This window comes from Cherax quadricarinatus, chromosome 26, assembly GCF_038502225.1.
Source record: "Cherax quadricarinatus isolate ZL_2023a chromosome 26, ASM3850222v1, whole genome shotgun sequence".
NCBI lineage: Eukaryota > Metazoa > Arthropoda > Malacostraca > Decapoda > Parastacidae > Cherax > Cherax quadricarinatus.
Genome location: NC_091317.1, coordinates 34,088,420 through 34,115,923, shown reverse-complemented (window position 1 = coordinate 34,115,923; position 27,504 = coordinate 34,088,420). Strand labels below are relative to the sequence as shown.

Below are 27,504 nucleotides of genomic sequence, written 5' to 3'. Positions count from 1 at the left end.
TAGACCTGGCAACGGCGGGAGTACAAAGGGCGAGCTTCATTACAATTAAGGCAAGATGGAGGTTGACTGCAAGATGTATTAGAATGGTCGTCGGCACCAGTGGGCATTCGGCCATAGATCTGCAATATTTCGCTGGGTGACCAAAACGCCAGCAATTTCTACACTGTTGCGGTGTAGGTATCACCTTTCGAACTTGTAACCGATGTCCCGCGACACAGAGGACGGGAGTTCTCGGCTGTCAAAAGTTAAACGAGCCACATTGCAAGGGTAACGTCTCCGCCCCCTCAGGGAAGGTTCCTTGATGTTGGTGAGGGGCTCTTGATTTAGGGAATTGGATCTGTGCTCCAGTTCCCCGAATTAAGCCTGAATGCCTTCCACATCCCCCCCAGTGCTGTATAATCCTACGGGTTTAGCGCTTCCCCTTGATTATAATAATAATAACGTCTCCGCCCACGGGCAGGAAGGACATAAGTGACTACTTTGAGGATTGGGAGATCCTGGAGTTCCAGCTGTTCAAGAATGTCATTGCCACATGACTGGAAATTCTGTTGGACTATGGTATGGGGCAGAATGACAGTACCACTACAGGAATTGAGAGAGAGATGTTTTTCAATAGTGATAGTAGTAGTATCGATATTCGAAAGGAGAGAAAGATCATGAGCTTGGGTAGCATTCTGGACAGTGACGATGCGCGTACCGCTTTTGAGAGCATGAAATGAAATATCTCTACCAACATGACGCAGGAGCGCTTTGCCAATACTATGGTCAGAAAGGTAGGCAGAAGAAGAAGTCGGTCTTAAAGAATTTAGTCCATTGTGTGGTCCGAAACTGAGCGTGGAGAGGGAGTGCATGACGTGTCGGTCTTTTCCGAGTAGAATGGGAAGGTAACGAAGGAGCATCATCAGGAGATTGATGTTGGCGTTTAGGAGTAGGACCGGAGTTGGTCCGGTGTGAAATGGGCAGGCGATTCGAAAATTGCCGTACCATAGAGGGAGAAGCCGGAACCATAGTCAAAGGAGAGCAGAGTTCAGACAAATCGAAGGAGTCAGTCGAAGCCCTGGTACCTGAAGCAGGTGAGGAAACAGCACCAGCAAGAGGTACAGGGGCATCAGGAGTGTCCGAAGAGTGGTCTAAAAACAAGGCAGGGTCAGAATGGGGTGCGGTATCAAGAAGGGGCCCGGGGGTAGTGGGTTCATGGATTGGGTTCTCCATGGTTAGGTTACTCCTTTGCTTTCTTTTTTTTTTTTCTTAAAAACAAAAAGAAAAGAAAATAAAAATAAAAAAAAAGAAAAAAGGGGGGGGGGAGCGGGGAGGAATAGTTCCCAGGAGGAATGAAAGGGCCGGAAATCTCCCTCCGCGCCCAAGAGGACCTCAGCACTGCTAGTAGCGCAGATGCAGCATGGAACCCGTGCCATACCCTACCCTTCATGCCAGTAAACCAGCAATCCGGGATAGCAACCTCACATCTGCCGAGCTACCTCGGTGGACAAGAGAGAGGGCGGCCAGATATCCACCACAAAGCATACCTCCTTCGGCCACCACCCCCGGAATCCGAAAGGTGGCTTCCAGAGATACACCAGTCTCCCGAAAGACACCCAAAGCTACTCTTATATCACACCCTTTACTTCATCATTCCACCAATCACTCCTCTTTCCACCTGCCCCCACCCTCTTATAACCACAAACTTCTGCCCCACATTCTAATACTGCATTTTTAAAACTATTCCAACCCTCTTCAACCCCCCCACTACTCATCTTTGCACTAGCCCACCTTTCTGCCAACAGTCGCTTATATCTCCCCCGAACTTCCTCCTCCCTTAGTTTATACACTTTCACCTCCCTCTTACTTTTTGTTGCCACCTTCCTCTTTTCCCATCTACCTCTTACTCTAACTGTAGCTACAACTAAATAATGATCCGATATATCAGTTGCCCCTCTATAAACATGTACATCTTGGAGCCTACCCATCAACCTTTTATCCACCAATACATAATCTAACAAACTACTTTCATTACGTGCTACATCATACCTTGTATATTTATTTATCCTCTTTCATAAAATATGTATTACTTATTACCAAATTTCTTTCTACACATAGCTCAATTAAAGGCTCCCCATTTACATTTACCCCTGGCACCCCAAATTTACCTACTACTCCCTCCATAACATTTTTACCCACTTTAGCATTGAAATCCCCAACCACCATTACTCTCACACTTGATTCAAAACTCCCCACGCATTCACTCAACATTTCCCAAAATCTCTCTCTCTCCTCTACACTTCTTTCTTCTCCAGGTGCATACACACTTACTATAACCCACTTTTCACATCCAATCTTTATTTTACTTCACATAATCCTTGAATTAATACATTTATAGTCCATCTTTTCCTGCCATAGCTTATCCTTCAATAATATTGCTACTCCTTCTTTAGCTCTAACTCTATTTGAAACCCCTGACCTAATCCCATTTATTCCTCTCCATTGAAATTCTCCCACCCCCTTCAGCTTTGTTTCACTTAAAGCCAGGACATCCAGCTTCTTCTCATTCATAACATCCAAAATCATCTCTTTCTTATCATTTGCACAACATCCACGCACATTCAGACTTCCCACTTTGACAATTTTCTTATTCTTTTTAGTAATCTTTACAGGAAAAGGGGTTACTAGCCCATTGTTCCCGGCATTTTAGTTGACTTTTACAACACGCATGGCTTACGGAGGAAAGATTCTTATTCCACTTCCCCATGGATATAAAGCTGGATTCTGGTGACCAAATCTATTCTGCAGCCTCTTCCACATTAAGGTCTCCGTCTGTGCCTTGGTGCCTTTCATTCACCCCGTTGAGAACCTCTATGCAGCAGCGAATATTCCATCCTTGTCTGATCGCCGTGATGCTCATTGCCTTCGCTATTGTGTTCAATCTCATGACCTCCACAATCCTTCCATATATAGGATGGTCACTGATGTTAGTAGACATTCTTTATTTGTTCATCGCCCCTTTTCTTTCCACCTCCATTAGCTCGTCTTCTCTTCAGTTACCACCTTTCTATGTTCATGTAGCATCTCAATTTTCCCTGCCCCCTTGGGAATTTCCAGCTGTTCGAGTCTGTTCTTTCCCATTGCCATGTGCAAAAGCCCAACTCCCTATGGAGGCTTCCCGCTCTCTTTTTCGTGACCACTTCTGCTCTCATTCTCTTGTCATTGCAGTGTACACCGATGGTTGCAAGTCTTCTGACGGCGTCAGATTCGCAGCAGTGTCGTGCGAGGACATTTATCCTTGGCTAGCATTTTTATGACTGCATTGTATGCCATTGTTTGAAGCACTTATCCATATAGCATCTATGCCCACGTCACCATTTGTGGTAATTTTAGACTCCCTTAGTGCTTTACAGGCTATACGAAAATTTGATACACCTCACTCCCTAGTTCTTCGTGTCCAACTTTGGCTATACCTTATCTCTAGCAAACACAAAGATATTGTTTTTTGCTGGGTCCCTGGTCATGTTGATGTACAAGGCAATGAACAGGTAGACACTACTGTGCAGTCATCAGTACATGACCTCCCAGTTTCACATAGAAGTGTTCTATTCACAGACTATTTTGCTGAAATTGCTACCCACCTTCACACCCGTTGGCAACAACGTTGGTCTGAACTGCTCCATAACAAACTTCATTCTACTAACCCGAGTACCGTATAGGTTTCTGGCCGTCTTCTAGTCATCAATGTTGGGGTTGGGAGACTACTCCCGTCATCATCTCTGCTCTGCTGCCCTTCTGTACCTTCCCTTCTTGCTGATGGACCCTCCTTTAATCCAGACTCTCTCAATGACTTCTTGACAGCGACTGATTTACTACACAAACTGATGATGCCTCTAGCACTCTCCTCCATCCTTTCTACCTTAATCTCTTGCTACCTTCTACCCCCTGCACTATCCACTGCCCCACTACACTACATACCCTAATATACATCCCTCTCCCTCTTGCTGCCCATTTCCCCTGTATCCTTCCCTGCCCTGCTGCACTGTATAACCCTTGTGGTGTAGCACTTCCTTTGATTATAATAATCCCCAATTTTAATGTATACAGTTGGAGCAGATCAACCTCGAAGCATTTTTCATGTAGTTCCCACACTTCTAGTGTAGGAAGTGATGGTGGTGCTTTGGCACTGTTGTACTTGTCTTCTACAATACAGTACAAGCGTGCAGCAAGGCCTGACAACACTGCGAGATTCAAACCCCTTAAGGTTCCTTGAAGCTGGTGCAGGGCTTTTGATCTAGGTTATTTGATCTGTACTCCAGTTCCCTGAATTAAGCCTGAATACCTTACACCCCCCCCCACAGGCACTGTATAATCCTACGGGTTTAGTGCTTCCCCTTTGATTATAGTAATAATGTGCGATGCAACTCCTCACTACCACACTTCATGTTGACTAGTACTTCATGTTGCAAGCTATGCAATATGAAGTACTAGTCAACTACTACTACTGTTGCCTTGACCATTTGCAATTTTTGCAAAGTACTAGTCAATTATTTCTAACATTTGCAAACGTAAATGAAAGGGAAAATATCCCCACCATTTATGCCAAAAGAGATGCTGAGTTCTTAGTCACGCAATCACCCTATTTTGTGAGTAGGATCTCTTCCAAGGAAGAGGTCCCTAATCCTAGGCACAAACCTCACTGCCAAATTAAGGCGACCATGTTGGGGAAATGTGAAACATTTGTATGACTATAGGATGAACAAAGGTTTTTCAGAATAAAATACTGAAAATGAAGTGGTTATCACTATATATTTTTAAACTGTGATGCACATAATAGGAACATAGATTTATATTAAAAGTGGATTTATGTCGGGAAGAAAATTAATTTTGTAATGTTTACTGTGTCTTGAATCATGTTCTGACATTTCTGAAAAAGCTGTTTATAAGACTGGAATGAAAGTGAAAATCTCTCTACTCACTCCTTGGGATATTTAAAACAATGAACTTTTAAACCGTGAGATATATGCAACTTCTGGTTTATCATAGGAGCACTGAACTTGAACTCGCACAAACTTTCAAGAACTGTTTTCTGCAGTAATGTAATATTTGTGGACACCTACTGCTAATTTTAATAACTGGGTGGAATATTTACAATCTTTCAAATTGTTCAGGCACTTGTCTTCTCCAAGGCTTGGTTTGAATGACACATTAAGGAATGGCAGATATGCCTGAAAGGAATGAATGATATTTAGAAATTTTACACAAAAGGGTAAAAAAAAAACTGACAGAAGGTAAAGGAGAAAATAACGAAAGAAAAATGTAAGGTTTAGCATCATATAAAAATGTAAATGGTTCTGCAGTGAATGTAGCCAAACATGACCCATTAAGTTGGAAGATTAATCTTCCTTTACTCTTCAACCAAGGGATAACAAGGGGTCAAATGCCTATGATACAAATTGCAGTACCTCACATTGAAAAAATTTCAATAGTTGCCATTACTTTGATTCAATACTAGCAATTGCAGAGAGCAAACTAAACAATCTAAGATGTTTGACAATTTGCATCATATAATCATCCTATTAATGAAATGCAGGTGCTGTATTATTTTTCCAGATGACACATGTAAAAAATATAAAAATACAAATTCTTCACTGGCTTTCAGTGTTAATGTGTCAAAGAAGATAACTACACAAAAAGATAACTATTCTCAAGATACTACTTTTTTTTTTACATTCTTATACCTGCTTAGTCAGTTCTTCGTACAAATTTAGTCATCAATAGTCCACTAACCGAATTCTACCAATTCGTCCCCAATCATCTCTGAAACAAAAAAAATATAAACGGTAAATATGAAAATTGTATGAACCGAGACTCTGCTATCTACCAGTAAAACGAAAGCATCAGTAATCAGATGTAAAGCTAAACCTGTCCCTGAATGATAATTTAGATAATACAGCATTAGCATTTTCTCTATGGCATAACCACATACTCTTCAAATTAAAGCTATGATTATTTTTTTTTTACCTTTGGTTCCTTTTTTCTGATCATGTGTGCCAGTATGGGGCTTTTGATCTAAGGAATTGGACCTGGTCAACCCTTTCCTTAGACTGAACCTGAATGCCTTTCATTCCTCCTAGTACTGCATGACCCTTATGGGTTTAGCACTCGCCAGATGACTAATATAGAAATGAGTGCCATAAACCTATTTTTTTTTTTTTTTTTTACATTTTTTGGGGCAATTCAAACTGAGCTATAACTAAAAAATATAGCTTAGTTGGCTGTCACATGTAGAATCTTTTCTCATGAAACACTGTAATACAGTGTCAAGGCAAAGTCCATTTAAAATCCACAATAGGATGAGGAAAAGAGCTCTCATTTTCAGTACTAGACCAACTGGATGTTGATTACTTGGGCAATACTAGCACAAGTAGGAAACAGAACAACAAAGAGACTAGTTGGATGTTAGTTAATTATATTTCACCTCTTTTCAAAAAGTACAATAGCCAAGTAGACAACTCCTACATGTCATATTACATAGCATAATAAAGAAACTAGTAGGCCTACTGGCCCATATTAAGCAGGTTCTATTTCTGTAACCAATCACCAAGTTATCCTACCACAGCTATCAACACTTAAGCTACCACCACAGTCATCACCTAAGCTATACCACAGCCATCACCTAAGCTATCAGCACAGCTATTATCACCTAAGCTACCACCACAGTCATCACCTAAGCTATCAGCACAGCTATCACCACCTAAGGTATCACACCACAGCCATCACCTAAGCTATCACACCACAGCCATCACCCAGGTTATCACACCACAGCCATCACCTAAGCTACCACCACAGCCATCACAGAGATGATCCGACAGAAGAATCATCTGGCTGATTTCTCATGAAAGAATGACAAATTTAATCCAGACCTACAGTAATCATCCTCATCAAATATAATATTTCTCATTAATCTGAACATGGTCTTGTATCTATAAAAACACAATTGGGGAAACAGAATTAAAGTGGTAATTGCAGCTCCTAGATTCACTGGTACCTCAAGGGCCAAATGTTCCAGAAAGGGTAACCAAACTACTACCACAGAAAGAGTAACTAGTCTACAAATGTATACCTTAAAGAATGCAACCAAGCACAGTAATTGCCAATCCAATGTCTAGTAGAAGAAATTAGCAAAAATATTTGCCATGTCACAAATTCAGTTTACAGCTTTGGCTAAGCCAGAGGATGATCGCTTTAGTACAGGAGATATTTCTCACGACAAAGTTTTCCCATTCCACCTTACTAAGATATAATACCCAACCAATGGAACAGATATTTTTGATAAGTCCAATGGCTGTCTGTGTCACCACCTTCCATGATTTATTCTTGACTTAAATAACTATTTTACAGCAATTTGTTTCTCACTCCATTTCCCTTGAAAAGTATACAATCTATTTTATAGGTTGTATTAATTTCCATTTATAAATTCCTGAAGTGAAACTGCAAGTTTAGACAATTATCATACTATACAAGCCTTACCTGTCTTCTTCATTAAAATTCTGTCCATGCTGTTGTCTTCTGTTTGCTTGTGTATTGTAATCCCTTTGATAACGCTCCCTGTAGTCTCTTTGCTGGCCTTCTCTCTGTGGGTTATCTCTGTGATAACTACGATGCTGGTAATCCCTTTGGTAGCCATGCTGGTAATCTCTTACATAGCCATGTTGATAATCTCTGAACACTTGCACGTCTTGCTCTGGCCGATCCCAATCTCTTTCTCTCTCCTGATCCCGAAATTTCTTTCTCCTGAAGCTGGTACCAGCATTTGTTGCACTATTACTACTGGAGTTATATTCCCTACCTCTGCTTCTGCTACGACTTCTTCTGTTACCAGGATAACGGTCTCTGTCACGATCCCTGTGAAAAGGTACCAACAAGCTTAAACATTTATCACTCTTCCCCACTTTCATGGGTCGTATAGCACAGCCAAACGAAATTAAAGACAAGAGAAAGGGTGAGCTATCCAGTGATGCACTACCTTTCACATTACCTACTACACTGCATAATTGAAAAAACAAAAACAAAAACTCAGGTTAAGAAACACATGCTGCAGAGTAACCTTTTATTGGGAGAACACTGCACTGTGCACAGCTTAATTCATGCTTTGATAAAGCTCTACACAGCATAACATTCCTCAAATAAATATTGCTCTGCAACGTGCCTTTTCTTCACTACTGTCAGCAGTATGCCATTTAGATCCAGCTCAAACGCTATGCATTGCAACATATACAAAATGTCTATCACTGATTGCAAGTAAACAAGCTACTAATCTTCTCACAAAAATATACATATTTTTTAACAAGTCAGCCATCTCCCACCAAGGCAGGGTGACCCAAAAAGAAAAAATCCTCAAAAAGAAAATACTTTCATCATCATACAACACTTTCACTTCACTCACACATAATCACTGTCTTTGAAGAGGCATCCAGATACAACAGTTTAGAAGCATATATAACATACCCCTCCAAACTGCCAATATCCCAAACCCCTTCTTTGAAGTGCAGGCATCGTACTTCCCATTTCCAGTACTCAAGTCCGGCTATATAAAAATAACTGGCTTCCCTGAATCCCTTCACTAAATATTATCCTGCTCACACTCCAACAGCTCGTCAGGTCCCAAAAACCATTCATCTCCATTCACTCCTATCTAACATCTCTCACATGCTTGCTGGAAGTCCAAGCCCCTCACCCACAAAACCTCCTTTACCCCCTCCCTCCAACCTTTTCAAGGACGACACCTACCCCGCCTTCCTTCCCCTACAGATTTATACGCTCTCCAAGTCATTCTACTTTGATCCATTCTCTCTAAATGACCAAACCACCTCAACAATCCCTCTTCAGCCCTCTGACTAATACTTTAAGCAACTCCACACCACCTCCCTATAATTTTTACAATCTCTTTTGTCCCTCTTCCCGTTATATAAAGGAACTATACATGCTCTCTGCCAATCCCTAGGTGCCTTCCCCTCTTTCATACATTTATTAAACAAAAATACCAACCACTCCAACACTATATACCCCCTTGCTTTTAACATTTATGTCATGATCCCGTCAGTTCCAGCTGCTTTACCCCTTTTCATTCTACGTAATGCCTCATGCACCTCCCCCCACATTCGCATCCTGCTCTTCTTCACTCCTAAAAGATGCTATACCTCCCTGGCCAGTGCATGAAATTACTGCCTCCCTTTCTTTGTCAATATTTAGAAGTTCCTCAAAATATTCCCACCATCTACCCAATACCTCCAGCTCCCCATCAACTAACTCCCCTACTCTGTTTTAACTGAACTTCACTCTTTCCCTAGGCTTTCTTAACTTGTTTATCTCACTCCAAAATTGTTCTTTTCTGCAAAATTATTTATTAACGCTCTCTCTCTCAATATGATATGGCTTTCTAGCAAGTCTGATAATCTATGCTAATAAGGCAATAATGGCCCATTACATTGTGAAGGGCAGTGAAATTGAGGCAGCTTGCTTGTACTGACAGTGTACAACCAATGATAATTCCACAAGCAAAGCTTATCATAACATGAAGAAAGTACACAAGGAAAACATGTAATATTCCTGATCTATTATGTTCTCTTCAAAAAATTATCCCTAGTCCTTCAAAAATTATCGTTACCATCTCACTCCAGGGCTGTGCGATTTTGATCTCCTCCTATATGACTCGCGATATCTCTCGGGAGGAGGATCCCAGTGAGAAGAATTCCACTGACGATGTTGGGTGTCCCTATTCCAGTCAGCAGAGGGATTGCGTTCCCTGCCACGAATAGTATCACCAGCCCATCTGCCCGACGTAGTCTGCAATAAAATTGGAAGGTGCAATTTTTGAGGGAGGGGGGGAGTAGTAGTAGTAAGAAAGGGTTAACCAAATGTGACCAAATTTACAATGATGTTCATGGTATGTAAATGTGAATAGTAAAGTAGAATTTTACTGTTCATTAATGGTGTTCCTTATAAGACTATGCAAAACACACTACTCTAAACCTGAAAAATGTTTTAAGGTTATGAGAACATTATTTTTTTTTTTTACCATTATGGATAACAGTAAAATAATTTCTCCTAGCAATTCTTTGAGAGTAACATGTTTTTAAATGGCAGAAGAATTTATTTTAAGAGGGATATAAATGGTTTGATCAGAATGTTAAACATTACTGATGATAATGTTAAGATTCACAAAAAATCCTAAATTTCCTTTCCCCACTAAGTTTTTTTTAATTACAAAAGCACTGAAATTCAACTCGTGTCATACTTACCCAACAGCAATGACAAACTCAAGCCAAGGAATATGTCTCAATTGTCACCGACCTGCTTTGGATGTAAAGGGGATTTTGACCGAGATTTTGATCTCTGATGAGATTTCGACCTTTGACGAGATTTCGACCTTTGTCTTGATTTTGACCTAGACCTTGAGCGGGACACAGATCGGGAAGCAGAGCCTGAATGAGACCTTGATCCATCAGAGCTTGAATCTCCTTCTTGAAGCCGATGCCTCTTTTCCCGCTCCCTTCAGCATGTGAGAATTCCATGTAAAATTGGTCTTGTGAACACCATACTGGTGGCTAATAACTATGAAATCTAATTCTTGTATTTATAACTTTCCATATTATGCATTCTGATATAAGACAGTTTATATTTCAAAATACAAAATTATTTTTTTTATAAAATAAAACAATGAAAGTAAACAAAGGGGGTGAGAGACGAAGCTTGACTCTAACCTCCGTCTTAGCCTGATGGCCATTTCTCTTAATTCTTCTTCTCTATCCTGACGCTCTTGCTCTGCCTTTTCTGCTCGCTCTCTTTCAAGCCTTTTGTCAGCCTTGACTGAGAATTGTGTTAAAATCAGTTTTCAAAATTAAAGCAAGAATTCATATGTATTATAAAACAGTACCCAAATATATGCTAAGAGCATAGCCTGATGTGTGTATAGGACGACCCCCCAGCCTTCTGTCAAAAAACTTCACTTTAAACCTACCCTAGTTTTTGAGTAACAGCAGAACAATATTTGTAAATTAAATTATGGTACATCCAAGTCAGTCGGGTCCTGCAGTGTTCATTTATTCTTATGTTTTTGAGTCCAAAACTTACAGTAATTAATAAATTTCAAACTTTGAAAAATATTACCCATGAATAAGTGAATACCTCTCCTTGGCAACAAGGCAGGGCATAAAACAGTCCATATTAGAGTACATTTGGTACTTAAAACATCTGGCATTATAGAAATTAAGGTTCACTTAAATTTAAAAGTTTAGCTACCAAAGAATGGAAAAGCAAGATCATTAAACTTGCTACAAGTCTTAACTATCAGCTATCATTTATTCATTTCCTTCAGACTACAAAACATCCATTTATATTGAAATTATATATAAAGACTATTAACCCATTGACTGTCGCAACCCCCAATCCTGAGGTGTCTCCTGGTGTCGCAAAATTTAAAAAAAAAAAAAATTATTTTTTCTAATGAAATGATAGAGAATCTTTTCCCGATTGTAATGACACCAAAAAAAACGAAATTTGATGGAAAACTGACGGAATTAAGCTCTTGCGAAGTTAACGACCTCGGCGCTGTTTACAAATTGGCAATTTCGCCCACTTTGAGCCCTATTTTCGGCTAATTCCATTGTTCCAGTCGCCCAAACTCATAACTATTTCTTTAGAACTCCATTTTGTCTATCGATTGAGTACAAGAAACTGCCCATTTACCGATTTCAACTACCTAATAATGTGGTCAGAAATTTGCAATTTGGCCAATTTCACGAAAACTAAAAAATATGACAATTTCAAAATAAGGTCCAGAATGAACAATGCAGACATTCCTGGCTCTAAAATAACATTTTCTTTGCTCATCAGCCATGTCTCCAGGCCCCTCTGATATTACTCTTGCTTTCTATTTTGAATTTTTATTCAAACAAAAAATAGAAGACTTACTATTATGCAGACTACTGCAATACTGTAATAATTGTATAAATAACATCAACCCATTCATGACTGCATATTAGAATGGCTAGTTGGACATTTATTGGACAATGGCATCATTTGTTTACTTTTGAACATTGGCAAAAATCAAACATTTCCCCTACTTTGAGCTCCATTTCTAGGTTCTTTTTATAGTAAAATCAATCAAAATCACCTCTATTTCTATAATATGTTTTCCATTCTATCAAATGAGACCAAGAAAACGAGAATACAACCATAAATACTATACGAAAATAGACCACAAATTCGACATTTCAATTAAAAAAAAAACGGTTGGAGTTTTTTTTTTCTCATTATGCACTGCGTGCTCCAGGATTTTTTTTATATGGTGCACACTGACCACACAGACCCATTCTCTCACATGTGGGCCTACCAGCTTTCTCCTGCTTGATTTGAAGCCGCTAGAATTTATGAGTATATATACGTCAAACACGGTACCTCGTAAGACGTATATATACGGCCGCGACAGTCAAAGGGTTAAAAAAAAAAAAAAAAAAAAAAAGTTATGCACCAAGGTAGGGTGTTCCAATTCGAAAAGAGGAAAAATTTTCACTGCCACTCATTCAATTACTGTCTTGTCAAATCATGAAAACCCCTTGCCTCTACTCTCTTATCTTATGAACTCGCAAAAACCTTTGATATACCTCTGATGAGTTTTGAGAATCTTTGTACTCTGGGAGCCTGGCCATGGGCCAGCCTATTCGTTGTTCAAGCCCCTAGCACTCAAAACCTCCTTTACCACTTCCCTCTAACCTTTCCTGGGATGAACCCTACCCCATCCTTTCTACCACACTAAATATATACACCATTTAGTCATATTTTGCTCCATCCTCCCTGAATGCCCAAACTGCCTCAACATCTCTTGTCAGCCCTCTGAATAATACTTTTAGTAACCCCACATCGAATCTCCAAACTCATTCTTTTCATAATACAGTGGGCCCTTGAGTTATGATGGGCTTGAGTTGTGATAATTTTGAGTTATGATTTACCCTTCAAAGAAATTTAGTTTCGAGTGCGACAAAAAATTTGAGATAGTGTATATGAGGGTCGGTGGGTGAAGTGAGCCCAGAGACAAGACAGGGTGATAAAACTGTCTTAACCCTTTCAGTGGCCATCACATAAAACTACATCACTGAGTCCAAGGGCCCTTAGTTCAAATTCATGGGCTCAGCTCATAAAGACAAGCCGAGTGGTAAATTTGGGCCTAGATACGAGAGAATGGGTCTGTGCAGCGAGTGTGCAAAGTATAAAAAAAAAAAATCCCGACCCACAAGGTGAACGACGGTAAAAGCAAAACTAACCACGTGAATGGTTTAAAATAGTGACTTGTGTTTTCTAGGATGGTTTTTATGAATTCATTGGCTGTTTCATAGTATCATTTGATAGAAAGAAAGACGTACTACTTAACCCGTAAACAGTCCAAGCAGATCTACGTTCACATGTGCAGTGCTAAAAAAAAAAAAAAAAAAAAGTAGATCAAAGTTTTTTTACACATTTTCAAATGTAGAAAAACAAAAAGAAGATCTACTTTTCTTACATACTTTCAAATGTTGAAAAAACGTATACATGTATATACGTTTCGACCATTTACGGGTTAAATAGCAATGAATTTAACTGGTGTTTCAGAACTGTAAGTAGCTTGAAATTGGGCTCGAAGCAGCAAAAATATTCAATTTTTGTGAAATTTCCAGAGGATGGGTAAGGGCCCCCCTCTTACAACCCCCCCCCCCCCAAGTCTGTTTTATAGATTTTTAATAGGCCAGACTCAGTTATTGGGATGCCATAAACCATGACTAATCATTCCTGGTTATATTTTATTATCTGGGAAGAAGAGAAAATTTTCTAATTTTGTGTGATTATGAATTCAAAATGGAAGGCAAGTGTAATATAAGAGGCCTGGGAATGTGATTAATGAACAGAGGAAATGTTTTAGTGCCAGGAATATCTATATTGCTTATTTTGCACTATTTTTAAATTGGTATCTTTAATTTTGAGTAAAATTGACCAAATTATTGACTTCTGTGCACTTTACATGTAATAGTTGAATGGGCAATTTCTTGTGGGTAATCAATATGGGAGGCATACTACCAAACATTTAAGAATTAACAGTCTTCTGTGATGTATTCTATCAAAGGCCTTACTGAAATCCAAGTAAACATAATACAGTGGACCCCCGCATAACGTTGGCATCGCATAGTGCTAAATCCGCATAGCGATACATTTTATCGCTAAAATTTTGCCTTGCATAGTGCTAAAAAATTCGCTCGACGCGATTCATCCAAGACACGTCCATGCGGCCTGAGCCAGCCTCATTTGTTCTGCCAGTGGCATTGTTTACAAGCCAACCTCCGCGGTAACATTTAAGCATGCAATTGGAACATTTCATATTACAGCCTTTTTATAGTGATTTCACCTGAAAAAAAGTGACCATCGGCCCCAAGAAAGCTTCTAGTGCCAACCCTACAGGAATAAGGGTGGGAATTACTATGGAGATGAAGAAAGAGATCATTGCTAAGTATGAAAGTGGAGTGCGTGTCTCCGAGCTGGCCAGGTTGCATAGTAAACCCCAATCAACCATCGCTTCTATTGTGTCCAAGAGAACGGCAATCAAGGAAGCTGTTCTTGCCAAAGGTTTAACTGCGCTTTCGAAACAGAGATCGCAAGTGATAGATGTTGAGAGACTGTTATTGGTGTGGATAAACAAAAAACAGATAGCAGGCGATAGCATCTCTCAAGCGATCATAAGTGAAAAGGCTACGAAGTTGCACGAGGATTTAATTAGAAAAATGCCTGCAACTAGTGGTGACGCGAGTGAATTTAAGGCCAGCAAAGGTTGGTTTGAGAGATTTAAGAGGCGTAGTGGCATACATAGTGTGATAAGACATGGTGAGGCTGCCAGTTTGAACCAAAAAGCAGCTGAAATTTTTTTTTTTTTTTTTTTTCAACAAGTCGGCCGTCTCCCACCGAGGCAGGGTGACCCAAAAAAGAAAGAAAATCCCCAAAAAGAAAATACTTTCATCATCATTCAACACTTTCACCACACTCGCACATTATCACTGTTTTTGCAGAGGTGCTCAGAATACAACAGTCTAGAAGCATAAACATATAAAGATACACAACATATCCCTCCAAACTGCCAATATCCCAAACCCCTCCTTTAAAGTGCAGGCATTGTACTTCCCATTTCCAGGACTCAAGTCCGACTATATGAAAATAACCGGTTTCCCTGAATCCCTTCACTAAATATTACCCTGCTCACACTCCAACAGATCGTCAGGTCCCAAGTACCATTCGTCTCCATTCACTCCTATCTAACACGCTCACGCACGCTTGCTGGAAGTCCAAGCCCCTTACCCACAAAACCTCCTTTACCCCCTCTCTCCAACCCTTTCGAGGACGACCCCTACCCCGCCTGCCTTCCCCTATAGATTTATATGCTTTCCATGTCATTCTACTGTGATCCATTCTCTCTAAATGACCAAACCACCTCAACAACCCCTCTTCTGCCCTCTGACTAATACTTTTATTAACTCCACACCTTCTCCTAATTTCCACACTCCGAATTTTCTGCATAATATTTACACCACACATTGCCCTTAAACAGGACATCTCCGCTGCCTCCAACCGTCTCCTCGCTGCTGCATTTACCACCCAAGCTTCACACCCATATAAGAGTGTTGGTACTACTATACTTTCATACATTCCCTTCTTTGCCTCCATAGATAACGTTTTTTGACTCCACATATACCTCAACGCACCACTCACCTTTTTTCCCTCATCAATTCTATGATTAACCTCATCCTTCATAAATCCATCCGCCGACACGTCAACTCCCAAGTATCTGAAAACATTCACTTCTTCCATACTCCTCCTCCCCAATTTGATATCCAATTTTTCTTTATCTAAATCATTTGACACCCTCATCACCTTACTCTTTTCTATGTTCACTTTCAACTTTCTACCTTTACACACATTCCCAAACTCATCCACTAACCTTTGCAATTTTTCTTTAGAATCTCCCATAAGCACAGTATCATCAGCAAAAAGTAACTGTGTCAATTCCCATTTTGAATTTGATTCCCCATAATTTAATCCCACCCCTCTCCCAAACACCCTAGCATTTACTTCCTTTACAACCCCATCTATAAATATATTAAACAACCATGGTGACATTACACATCCCTGTCTAAGACCTACTTTTACCGGGAAGTAGTCTCCCTCTCTTCTACACACCCTAACCTGAGCCTCACTATCCTCATAAAAACTCTTTACAGCATTTAATAACTTACCACCTATTCCATATACTTGCAACATCTGCCACATTGCTCCTCTATCCACTCTATCATATGCCTTTTCTAAATCCATAAATGCAATAAAAACTTCCCTATCTTTATCTAAATACTGTTCACATATATGCTTCAATGTAAACACCTGATCTACACATCCCCTACCCACTCTAAAACCTCCTTGCTCATCCGCAATCCTACATTCTGTCTTACCTCTAATTCTTTCAATTATAACCCTACCGTACACTTTTCCTGGTATACTCAGTAAGCTTATTCCTCTATAATTTTTACAGTCTCTTTTGTCCCCTTTCCCTTTATATAAAGGGACTATACATGCTCTCTGCCAATCCCTAGGTACCTTCCCCTCTTTCATACATTTATTAAACAAAAGTACCAACCACTCCAACACTATATCCCCCCCTGCTTTTAACATTTCTATCATGATCCCATCAGTTCCAGCTGCTTTACCCCCTTTCATTTTACGTAATGCCTCACGTACCTCCCCCACACTTACATTCTGCTCTTCTTCACTCCTAAAAGATGGTATACCTCCCTGACCAGTGCATGAAATTACTGCCTCTGCTTCTTCCTTAACATTTAAAAGTTCCTCAAAATATTCTCGCCATCTACCCAATACCTCCATCTCCCCATCTACTAACTCCCCTACTCTGTTTTTAACTGACAAATCCATATTTTCCCTAGGCTTTCTTAACTTGTTTAACTCACTCCAAAATTTTTTCTTATTTTCATTAAAATTTCTTGACAGTGCCTCTCCCACTCTATCATCTGCTCTCCTTTTGCACTCTCTCACCACTCTCTTTACCTTTCTTTTACTCTCCATATACTCTGCTCTTCTTATAACACTTCTGCTTTGTAAAAACCTCTCATAAGCTACCTTTTTCTCTTTTATCACACCCTTTACTTCATCATTCCACCAATCACTCCTCTTTCCTCCTGCCCCCACCCTCCTATAACCACAAACTTCTGCCCCACATTCTAATACTGCATTTTTAAAACTATTCCAACCCTCTTCAACCCCCCCACTACTCATCTTTGCACTAGCCCACCTTTCTGCCAATAGTCGCTTATATCTCACCCGAACTTCCTCCTCCCTTAGTTTATACACTTTCACCTCCCTCTTACTTCTTGTTGCCACCTTCCTGTTTTCCCATCTACCTCTTACTCTAACTGTAGCTACAACTAAATAATGATCCGATATATCAGTTGCCCCTCTATAAACATGTACATCCTGGAGCCTACCCATCAACCTTTTATCCACCAATACATAATCTAATAAACTACTTTCATTACATGAATTCAAGGAGTACATAGACAGTGAAGGACTGAAACCTGAACAAGTGTTTAATTGTGACGAAACAGGCCTGTTTTGGAAGAAAATGCCAAGCAGGACCTACATTACTCAGGAGGAAAAGGCACTCCCAGGACATAAGCCAATGAAAGACAGGCTTACTCTTCTCATGTGTGCCAATGCTAGTGGTGATTGCAAAGTGAAGCCTTTATTAGTGTATCACTCTGAAACTCCCAGAGCATTCAGGCAAAAGAATATCCTCAAGGCTAATTTGTGTGTGCTGTGGAGGGCAAACAATAAGGCATGGGTCACTAGGGACTTTTCTATGACTGGTTACACCAAGCATTTGCCCCCACTGTGAAAAATTACCTAACTGAAAAGAAATTAGACCTTAAGTGCCTCCTGGTGTTAGACAATGCCCCTGGTCATCCTACAGACTTGGCAGAGCGACTTTGTGGGGACATGAGCTTCATTAAGGTGAAGTTTTTGCCTCCTAATACCACTCCTCTCCTGCAGCCCATGGACCAGCAGGTTATTGCAAACTTCAAAAAACTGTACACAAAAGCTCTGTTTCAAAGGTGCTTTGTAGTGACCTCAGAAACTCAATTGATTCAGAGTTTTGGAGAGAGCACTTTAATATCCTCAATTGTGTAAACCTTATAGGTAAGGCTTGGGAGGGAGTGACTAAGAGGACCTTAAACTCTGCTTGGAAGAAACTGTGGCCAGAATGTGTAGACCAAAGGTATTTTGAAGGATTTGAGGCTAACCCTGAGAATCCTATGCTAGTTGAGGAATCAATTGTGGCATTGGGGAAGTCCTTGGGGTTGGAGGTTAGTGGGGAGGATGTGGAAGAGTTGGTGAAGGAGGACAATGAAGAACTAACCACTTATGAGCTGCTAGATCAACTTCAACAGCAAGAGGCCACACCTGAGGAAATTGCTTCGGAGGAGGGAAGAGAAATTGAAGAAGTTGCCTACTTCAAAGATTAAGGAAATCTGTGCAAAGTGGCTTGAAGTGCAAACCTTCATGGATGAAAAATCACCCTCAGACAGCTATTACACTGACTATTACACTGACACTGTTGTGAAACGCTTTACGAAAGTCATAAAGGAACGAGAGGTACAGGCCACTATGGACAGATATGTTGTGCGACAGAAGTCCAGTGACTCTGATGCTGGTCCTAGTGGCATTAAAAGAAGAAGGGAAGCAACTCCAGAAAAGGACTTGACACCTCAAGTCCTAATGGAAGGGGATTCCCCTTCTAAACACTAAAACCATCCAGTCTCCCCTCCTCCCATCCCATCAATCATCACCACATCTTCAATAAAGGTAAGTGTCATGTAACTGTGCATGTTTTCTTAAGTTTGTGTGTATTAAAATTAATATTTCATGTGGTAAATTTTTTTTTTCCATACTTTTGGGTGTCTTGCACGGATTAATTTGATTTCCATTATTTCTTATGGGGAAAATTAATTCGCATAACGATAATTTCGCATAACATCGAGCTCTCAGGAACGGATTAATAGCATTATGCGGGGGTCCACTGTATTCTTTACCAATTTCCATTGCCTCAAATGCTCTATTAAAGAAGTCTAAGTTTGTCAGGCAGGAATGACCTCTTGTGAATCCATGATGACACTATCAAACCATGCTCATTAAGATGGCTTTGATAACTGATTCTAATAATATGCCTACCATTGATGTCAGGTTTATTGAATGTTAATTTGATGGAATCTACTTAATCCCCCAATTTTAATATAGGAATTATACAAGCCATTTTCTACAACTCCAGCATACCAGTTTGAACTGATGCATTAAACAGGACTGTTAGCAGCAGACTTGAACTCTTACTATCCCTGAAAACAGATGGTCAGGGCCCAGGGACTTGTTTTAGTTTGTCTACTTGTTTGATAACCATGTCCTTTGTGACAGTAATATCACTTATATTTGCTATTTTTTCTTATGAAATGGTGTAGAATCTTCTTCTGAAGGCAAAGCCTGGAGAGTATACCCGGAGAGGGTTTCGGAGATCAATGCTTCAACAGCCCGGTCTGTAACCAGGCCTAAAAGGTACGAAATTTGATGGAAAACTGATGAATTTTTTTTTTAAGCGATATTTAAGCATTGGCGATTTTGCCCACTTTGATGCCTATTTTAGGCCAGTTATATTATTCCAGTTGACCAAATTCTTAGCCATTTTGCTAGTTAAACAATGATCTGATATATCAGTTGTCCCTCTATAAACATATACATCCTGAAGCCTACCCATCAACCTCTTATCCACAAATACATAATCGAACAAACTACTTTCATAACATGCTATATCATACCTTGTATACTTATTTATCCCCTTTTTCATAAAATATGTATTACTTATTACCAAACCTCTTTCTACACATAGCTCAATTAATGGCTCCCCATTTTCATTTACTCCTGGCACCTTAAATTTACCTACTACTCCTCCACAACATTTTTACCCACATTACCACTGAAATCCCCAACCACAAGTACTCTCACACTTGGTTCAAAATTCCCCATGCACTCACTCAACATTTCCCAAAATCTCTCTCTCCCCTACACCCCTCTCTTCTCCAGGTGCATAAATGCTTACTATAACCCACTTTTCACATCCAACCCTTATTTTACTCCACATAATCCTTGAATTTATACATTTATATTCCCTTTTTTCCTGCCATAACTTATCCTTCAACATTACTGCTACTCCTTTAGCTCTAACTATTTGAAACCCCTGACCTAATCCCATTTATGTCCCCCCCACTGAAACTCTTCCACCCCCTTCAGCTTTGTTTCACTTAAAGCCAGGACAACCAGCTTCTTCACATTCATAACATCCACAATCATCTCTTTCTTATCATTCGCACAATATCCACGCACATTCAAACATCCCATTTTGACAGTTTTATTTTTATTTTTAGTAGGCTATACAGGAAAAGGGGTTATTAGACCATTGTTCCAGGCATTTTAGTTGACTTTTACAACACGCATGGCTTATGGAGGAAAGATTCTTATTCCACTTCCCCATGAATATAAAAGGAAAAAGCAATAAGAACAAGAACTATTAAGATAAAATCAAAGAAAACTCAGATGAGTGTGTTTACATACATGTGTACATGTTTGTGTAGTGTGACTTAAGTAGAAGTACCAAGACATACCTGAAGTCCTGCATGTTTATGAGACAAAAAAACACACCATCAATCCTACCATCATGCAAAACAATTACAGGCTTTTGTTTTACACTCGCTTGGCAGGACTGTAGTACCTCCTTGGGTGGTTGCTGTCTACCGACCTACAACAGATATGTTCACAAATGTAGTCATAATATTTATACAATTATTGCAATATTGCATAATAGTAAATCTATTTTTTGGTGTGAATAAAAATTCATGTAAATAAAAAATAAAAATGTAATTCATCTGTAAAGCCTGGAAACATAACTAATAAACAGAGGAAATGTTATTTTAGTACCAGGAACGCCTACATTGTTTATTCTGGACCCTATTTTGAAACTCAACTATTTAGAATTGTGTGAAATTGGTCAAATTACCAATTTCCAATCACTTTAATGGGTAGTTGAAAACAGCTAAGAATTTGGTTTAATGTAATAATGTAATTGGCCGAAAATAGGAATCAAAGTGGGGAAAATTGCTGATGCGTAGATATTGCTGGCACAGCAAAATTCACGAGCGCAATTTTGTCAATTTTTGATCAAATTTTGTACGTTTTGTTTTATTACCTTCAGAAAAAGATTCTCTACCATTTCATAAGAAAAAATAATTATTTGTTTTAAATTCTTGGACACTGTGGGGAATTTTCAAAGTGGGGGCCTGGACCCTCAAAGGGTTTAACCAAAAACACTCCCAGTTTTTCTCATTCTGCACTGCATGCTGCAGAATTTTTTATATGATGCACACTTACCACAGACCCATTCTCTCATATCTAGGCTCAAATTTACCATTCACAGCTTATCTGAGCGAGCTGAGCTCATCACATAGTACTACGGCATGGACCCTGGCTTTAAAGCCGTAGAACAACAGCACGGACCCTGAAAGGGTTAATTTCATGATCGCCTTTAGCTTTACTAATCCCTTTCTTTACCTCTTAACATGAATGTATTGGTCAATAGGGTTATCTTCTTCCCTTTTGATGCACTTATAAATTCCTTACTCTTCTCTTCTAATAAGTTTATAAGTGGAAGACAGGCATAAACAAAGGCAATATAAATATAGTACTGAGGATATTGAATCAAGAACTAGAAATAGTGAATTTAAATGAGATGTATTTAGACTTTGAAAGGACATAGGAGAGTACTGGTTTTCAAACAGTTGTCAATGAGTGGAACAATCTGCTAAGTATGGTCACAGAAGCTAAAACCATAGGTAGTTTTAAAAAGAGATTAGACAAATAAGAGTGGGAAGAGCTGGGGTTCATTAGTTCCTGAAGTACTGAAGGAAATTCTTGGATGGCTTTGGGAAAAGGTTGGACAATTAGGTGGGTTTTGGGAAAGACCTGCCTAGTATGGGCCAGTAGGTCTCTTGCAGTGTTCCTCAATTTTTATGCATACAATTCCGACAAACCTAGGTAGACAGCAATCACCTAGGGAGGTACTACTGTCCTGCCAAGTGAGTAAAACAAAAGCCTGTAAATGTTTTACATGGTACGATTTTGCTGGTGTTTTTTTTCTGTCTCAAACATGCAAGATTTCAGGTACATCTTTCAACTCCTACTTAAACTTAGGTCACACTACACATGCATGTACAAGCATATATATACACATCTCTCTAGGTTTTCTTCTATTTTCTTACTAGTTCTTGTTTATTTCCTCTCATCTCCATGGGAAAGTGGAACAGAATTCCTCTGTAAACCATGCGTATCATAAGAGGTGACTAAAATGCCAGGAGCAAGGAGCTAGTAACCCCTTCTCCTGTGTACATTACTCAAGTTTAAAAGAGAAACTTTTCTTTTTTCTTTTTGGGCCACCTGCTTTGGTGAGATACAGCCAGTTTGTTGAAAGAAGAATACCGACATGATGATGAATAAGACACATGCAACACCTGGGTACCTATAATGAAACCTTCACCAGCCAGTGGCATTATCAATTCAACATGGAGGTTATTTGAAGGCGTTGAAACGGAAGACAACAGAAGATAAGGAATTCAGTTCTTCTGCCTAGATGGTGTTCACCAATGTATTCTTGACGAATCTGAAGCATAGGCAAGAAGATGGTCGCTTACAAAAGTCAAATGAGGTGCGGCTGTAGAAGATGACATCACTGTGGGTGAACCAGATAGCGGAAGTAGGTCATGCCCAAGCATTAGGACAGAGGTTAGCAAAAAGATGAACACCATCTAGGCTGAAAGACTGGCTACCTCATCATCTACTGTCTCTAGTTTCAATGCCTTCAGATAATCTCTGTATTGAACTGATAAAGCCATTGGTTGGTGAAGTAAACAAGCCAATTTGCTCTAACCTCTGAGGCCTGAAAATATACCCACCATTCCCCAGACTAATGTCTGGCGTTCATCAAAAATCATTAAATGAGAGAGAGGAATTATACTCCCCTATTTTATGGCTGGCAATATATAGTAATTTTTTTTTTTTCAACAAGTTGGCCGTCTCCCACAGAGGCAGGGTGACCCAAAAAAGAAAGAAAATCCCCAAAAAGAAAAATACTTTCATCATCATTCAACACTTTCACCACACTCACACATTATCACTGCTTTTGCAGAGGTGCTCAGAATACAACAGTTTAGAAGCATATACGTATAAAGATACACAACATATCTCTCCAAACTGCAAATAATTATAGTATTTATTATATATAAAGAAATAATACAATAGACATATATTAACGAGTGTTTAAACACTCACACTGCTTCTTCAGTAGAGCCTGCGTTTTTCTTTTCAGCCTTTCCTGGGGAGTTAATTTGGGACCATCCTGAAAAAATGAATAAATTTAGATACAGCTTTTCCCAGGCTATGAGTGCTGTAATTTAGAAAATAAAGAAGTATCTGCCAGGTTACTGGGTAGTTTTCAGTGTAAGTTCAATTGTTACCTTAACGAGCTTTGCAGGACTATGTCCTATTAATGCACTGAATATGGGAATGGTATGCTGCATCACCCATACCCCTCAAGAAGGATGCTTTGATGCAAGAGAAGGCCTCTCAATCCAAGGTATTTGACATACCCTCCCTTTCACATAACACCTGATTTCTTGTTATTCAATATACGCTGTAAAACCCCAATGAGTTACAAGCATTCCCTTGCTTATATTATTGTACCAACCATGAGTGAAAATATTTACAAATTAGAAGTAACAAATATTTATGTATCTATAGTTAAATAAAATCGAATAAACAGAAGAATGTAAGGGGACTTGAACCCATGGACCTGAATGGTGGCAGGTCCAGTGCTCTATCACTGGGCTACGATGTCTTCAATAGGAAAGCTTCAGACAGAATTGCTGTCATGTCTGTGTCAGTGGCCACCATGTATGACCCAACTCCAACTGTCCCTTCCCAGAGCCCCAGTAACTTTTATAGCAGATCCATTCTCATACCCATCAAAGCCATATAGTCTATGAATTCAAAATAATATGTAAGGCTGGAAAATCAGAAGTCGAAGAAATAAAATGTAAACAAAAAGTAGATTAAGATGTTTTAAGATAAAACTATCGCAGTGCCAATGGATGCTGGGACAAGCTCTTGCTTCTCTCTAGTAATACCTCTATAGCTTAAGGACCAGCATGGCTAGTCTCAAATTTTACTACTATTTATAAGTACTACTTTATATGCCAGGACTGATCTTATACATTCCATATGCTTTGTTATTTTGTTTTACAATGTAATTACTCAATTATATTTTCACCATACACTATCAGCAGATATAAATTCCCCAATGCCAAACCTAATTAACATACACAGTAGAGTGCAGTGAAAATGAAGTGTAATATAGAGTACAACGGCCTCACTAACCAACTCCCTTTCATATAATATGGCATTGTGAAAAATTTCAATTTCAATAGTAAATAACTTTTAAGTTTGGCAAATACTTAAAACTAAAAATCTTCTAACTCTAGCATAATGAAAAAAAAATAAAAAAATAAAAAAATAAATGAAAATAAATTATATGTGGTTGTTTAAAAAAAAAACTTACTCTGAAATCTCCCTGAAAGACCAAAATATTAAACTCATGCTAACATTATTTTCTACTGAACTGTATTTAATTCAACACAAGAAATTAGGAATGATGAGGTAATTATGAAATTCTCATGAGGGCTGACACAAAATAGCTATAATTATGAAGATTTATCAAACCAAGAAACAAAATCAAATTAAAAATTAATGTGTTGCATTAAAGTCAGAAAAGTGACTATTACATAACATGTACAACAATAACAGGTTCTTACTGACTTTGGCGGCAGAGGACCCATTACCCACTGATGTTGGGGGCACCCTGAAATAAAGAAGCAAAATATAAAACAGTGAAAGAAATTTTAGTATTTAACTTACAACACCCACACCCACTTATACACTCACTCTTGTAGCTCAATAGATTAGATACAGCACAAGATTTTGTCTATCTGTAACCAAATTATCAATTAGCATATTTTTGCTTAAATATTTTATCAGCATTCCTTTAATGGGTCTGTCTAATGTTCTGGCAACATTAGTTAAGAGGGTCTTTCCTACCACCTTCCCTAAAGGTACTAGTTCTGACCTGTCTGGGTTAGCACAACACTGCCAATTTACCTTTATGTAGAGGGTCTCTAAAATAATCCAAACAGAGCTTAGTTCCTCCACACATTCCTTCAATGAATAATGTTAAATCACTTCCAGTTCCACTGCTTTATTTTTACAATGTCTAACACTTACTTTCTTCACCTTGAGTTATTTCACTGGGTTCTGTCTCATTCAACTGTAGGCAAACTAAGTTCAAGCCATTAATTTTTTGTTATAAATGCAGTATATACACTAGTTTTTAACCCTTAAACTGTCCAAACGTAGATCTAAGTTTTTTCAACATTTGAATGTAAAAAAAAAAAAAAAAAAAAAACGTAGATTTTTTTTTTAAATTTGAAAACGTATAAAAAAACTTTGATCTATATTTTTTTTTTGTTATATCCGAAAATATGTAAAAAACGTAGATCTACTTTTAGAGCACTACGCATGTGAACAGATCGGTATGGACAGTTTAAGGGCTAAATATCTTGCACCTTTCATTTTCTGAAGTAATGATTTTAATGTCACGCTGCTTTTAGTTTAACATATTTTCTAGCATATAATTTGCTATTTTATAAATAAAAAATAACTATTACTACGCACTTTTTTGCCTCTTCTATATGCTATAAAAACATGCAGTATATTTTTCTTTTAAATCTCTGGCAAGTTTAGACACTTTCTAAATGAAAATTGTTCGTTTTCATGACTTTCCAGGCCTATTCTTTGTTTCATCTCTTAATCTGGGAATTAACAATGGGAGACAATACACCAAAATCAAATATTTTTGGAGAAAAAAAAAATCTTATTATGTGAAACATTATAAAAATAGTTCTAAATGATAGTACAATCCTTGTGTCCTGCACCCTATTTCTTTCATTCATGCTATATTATTAAATAATTTCTGTTCATTAACCCTCTGAGAGTCAGTCCTGCAGTTCTACGCCTTGTCCACAGGTGTCAGCATAGTTGCTAATCCTTGTGTTGTATAGCATATCAGTATCATCCATGTGCTTTAGATAGGAGATCCCTAGGCCTGTGACTGTTGTGTGATGTCACGGGATGCGCATGTGTACGTTCGTACCTCTGCCTCCTTCTCAGTCGGCGTTTGACATAGGCTAGGACAGGCAGAAGGCTGGGCTCCATTTCCCATCATCACAGTCTGACAATATATCGTTACCATCCAACAAGTGTGTGTACCTTCAACCCTCGATATCTCCATTTAAGAACCCCTACGATAAATGGTGGCAGCGGTGGGATTGTAATTCTGACGATTAGAGCGATTTCTGGAGATAAATTTCGACCGAGCCTGCCATCTTGTGAGTAGGCCTGCCGAGCAGGGTACGCTCAACCTACCTCAAGCCAGCTACTCTCCCAAGCTTCTACCAGCCACTACATTATTCACTGGCCAGTCTCTTTGTATTAGCGTTTATCTGCTTATTTGCATCAGTCCTGAGGGGTTGACCCGAGTTTGCAAAATAAGCCAGCTTCCAGTCTGTGGTGAGGGAGTCCAGTCCAGCCTAGTCTACTCCATCCAGTTCCTTTGCCTGCCAAGCCAGCTTTCCACCCCTGCTGTGCTCATCGTGAGAAGTTATCAAGCTATTCTGTGTGAAGGGTTAAGATAAGCCAGCTAGCAACTAACCCAGGTGTCTTACCCCAGTACTCAAGTAATCCACGTGAGTAGTCTTCATCGCTTGTGACAAGCTCCAAGCCATTCTGAGTGCTCTTTTTTCATCCTTGTGGTGTTGTGGTATTTCGTGGATGTATTTTAAGCCAGCTGGCTTAGAATTATCTTCGTGGCAGTGTGGGCGTCCTCAGTGAGGCTTACGCCGTTCAACCCATAGGCCCATGACCACGTGTCTCACCACGCGGTCTCGGTCTTAGCCCTGCTAACCCCACTAACTCACCAGGCGGCCTCAGACGCCTTAGCCCTGTTTACCCACAAACCCAACCACTCTCACGGTGTTGTGGTACTCACCCAACCTCTACCAGTGTTTTGGCGCACTACTAAGGGTTGTAGCACCATATTTTAAGGACCACATAGGGAGTCAAGAGCTAGAGTGTCTTCGACAGTGGCGCCACCTATTGAAAGCCTCCTGTGAGAAGTCTATCGTCGATGTAAGCGCAATTCTACGATCACGTGTGCAGAGGACAGCGGCAAGACTACAT

At 39.3% G+C, this 27,504-nt stretch overlaps 1 protein-coding gene across 3 annotated transcripts in view; it reads right to left on the bottom strand.

The window, feature by feature from the left end:
• Nucleotides 1-4,769: 4,769 nt before the first annotated feature.
• The window catches only part of LOC128691725 (CLK4-associating serine/arginine rich protein), a 71,918-nt gene continuing 49,183 nt past the window's right edge, over nt 4,770-27,504 (bottom strand). For 2 of the 3 annotated variants that reach the window (XM_053780624.2, XM_053780625.2), the window contains 7 exons: nt 25,030-25,072; nt 23,488-23,554; nt 10,746-10,851; nt 10,336-10,534; nt 9,650-9,828; nt 7,513-7,887; nt 5,619-5,799 (listed from right to left, as the gene is read on the bottom strand). In XM_053780624.2, coding sequence (XP_053636599.1) covers nt 5,754-5,799; nt 7,513-7,887; nt 9,650-9,828; nt 10,336-10,534; nt 10,746-10,851; nt 23,488-23,554; nt 25,030-25,072 — 1,015 coding nt within the window. In that variant the 3' untranslated portion in view covers nt 5,619-5,753. Of the gene's footprint in view, nt 5,800-7,512; nt 7,888-9,649; nt 9,829-10,335; nt 10,535-10,745; nt 10,852-23,487; nt 23,555-25,029; nt 25,073-27,504 lie in introns of all 3 variants that reach the window. The other variant, XM_053780623.2, reaches the window with a different exon arrangement.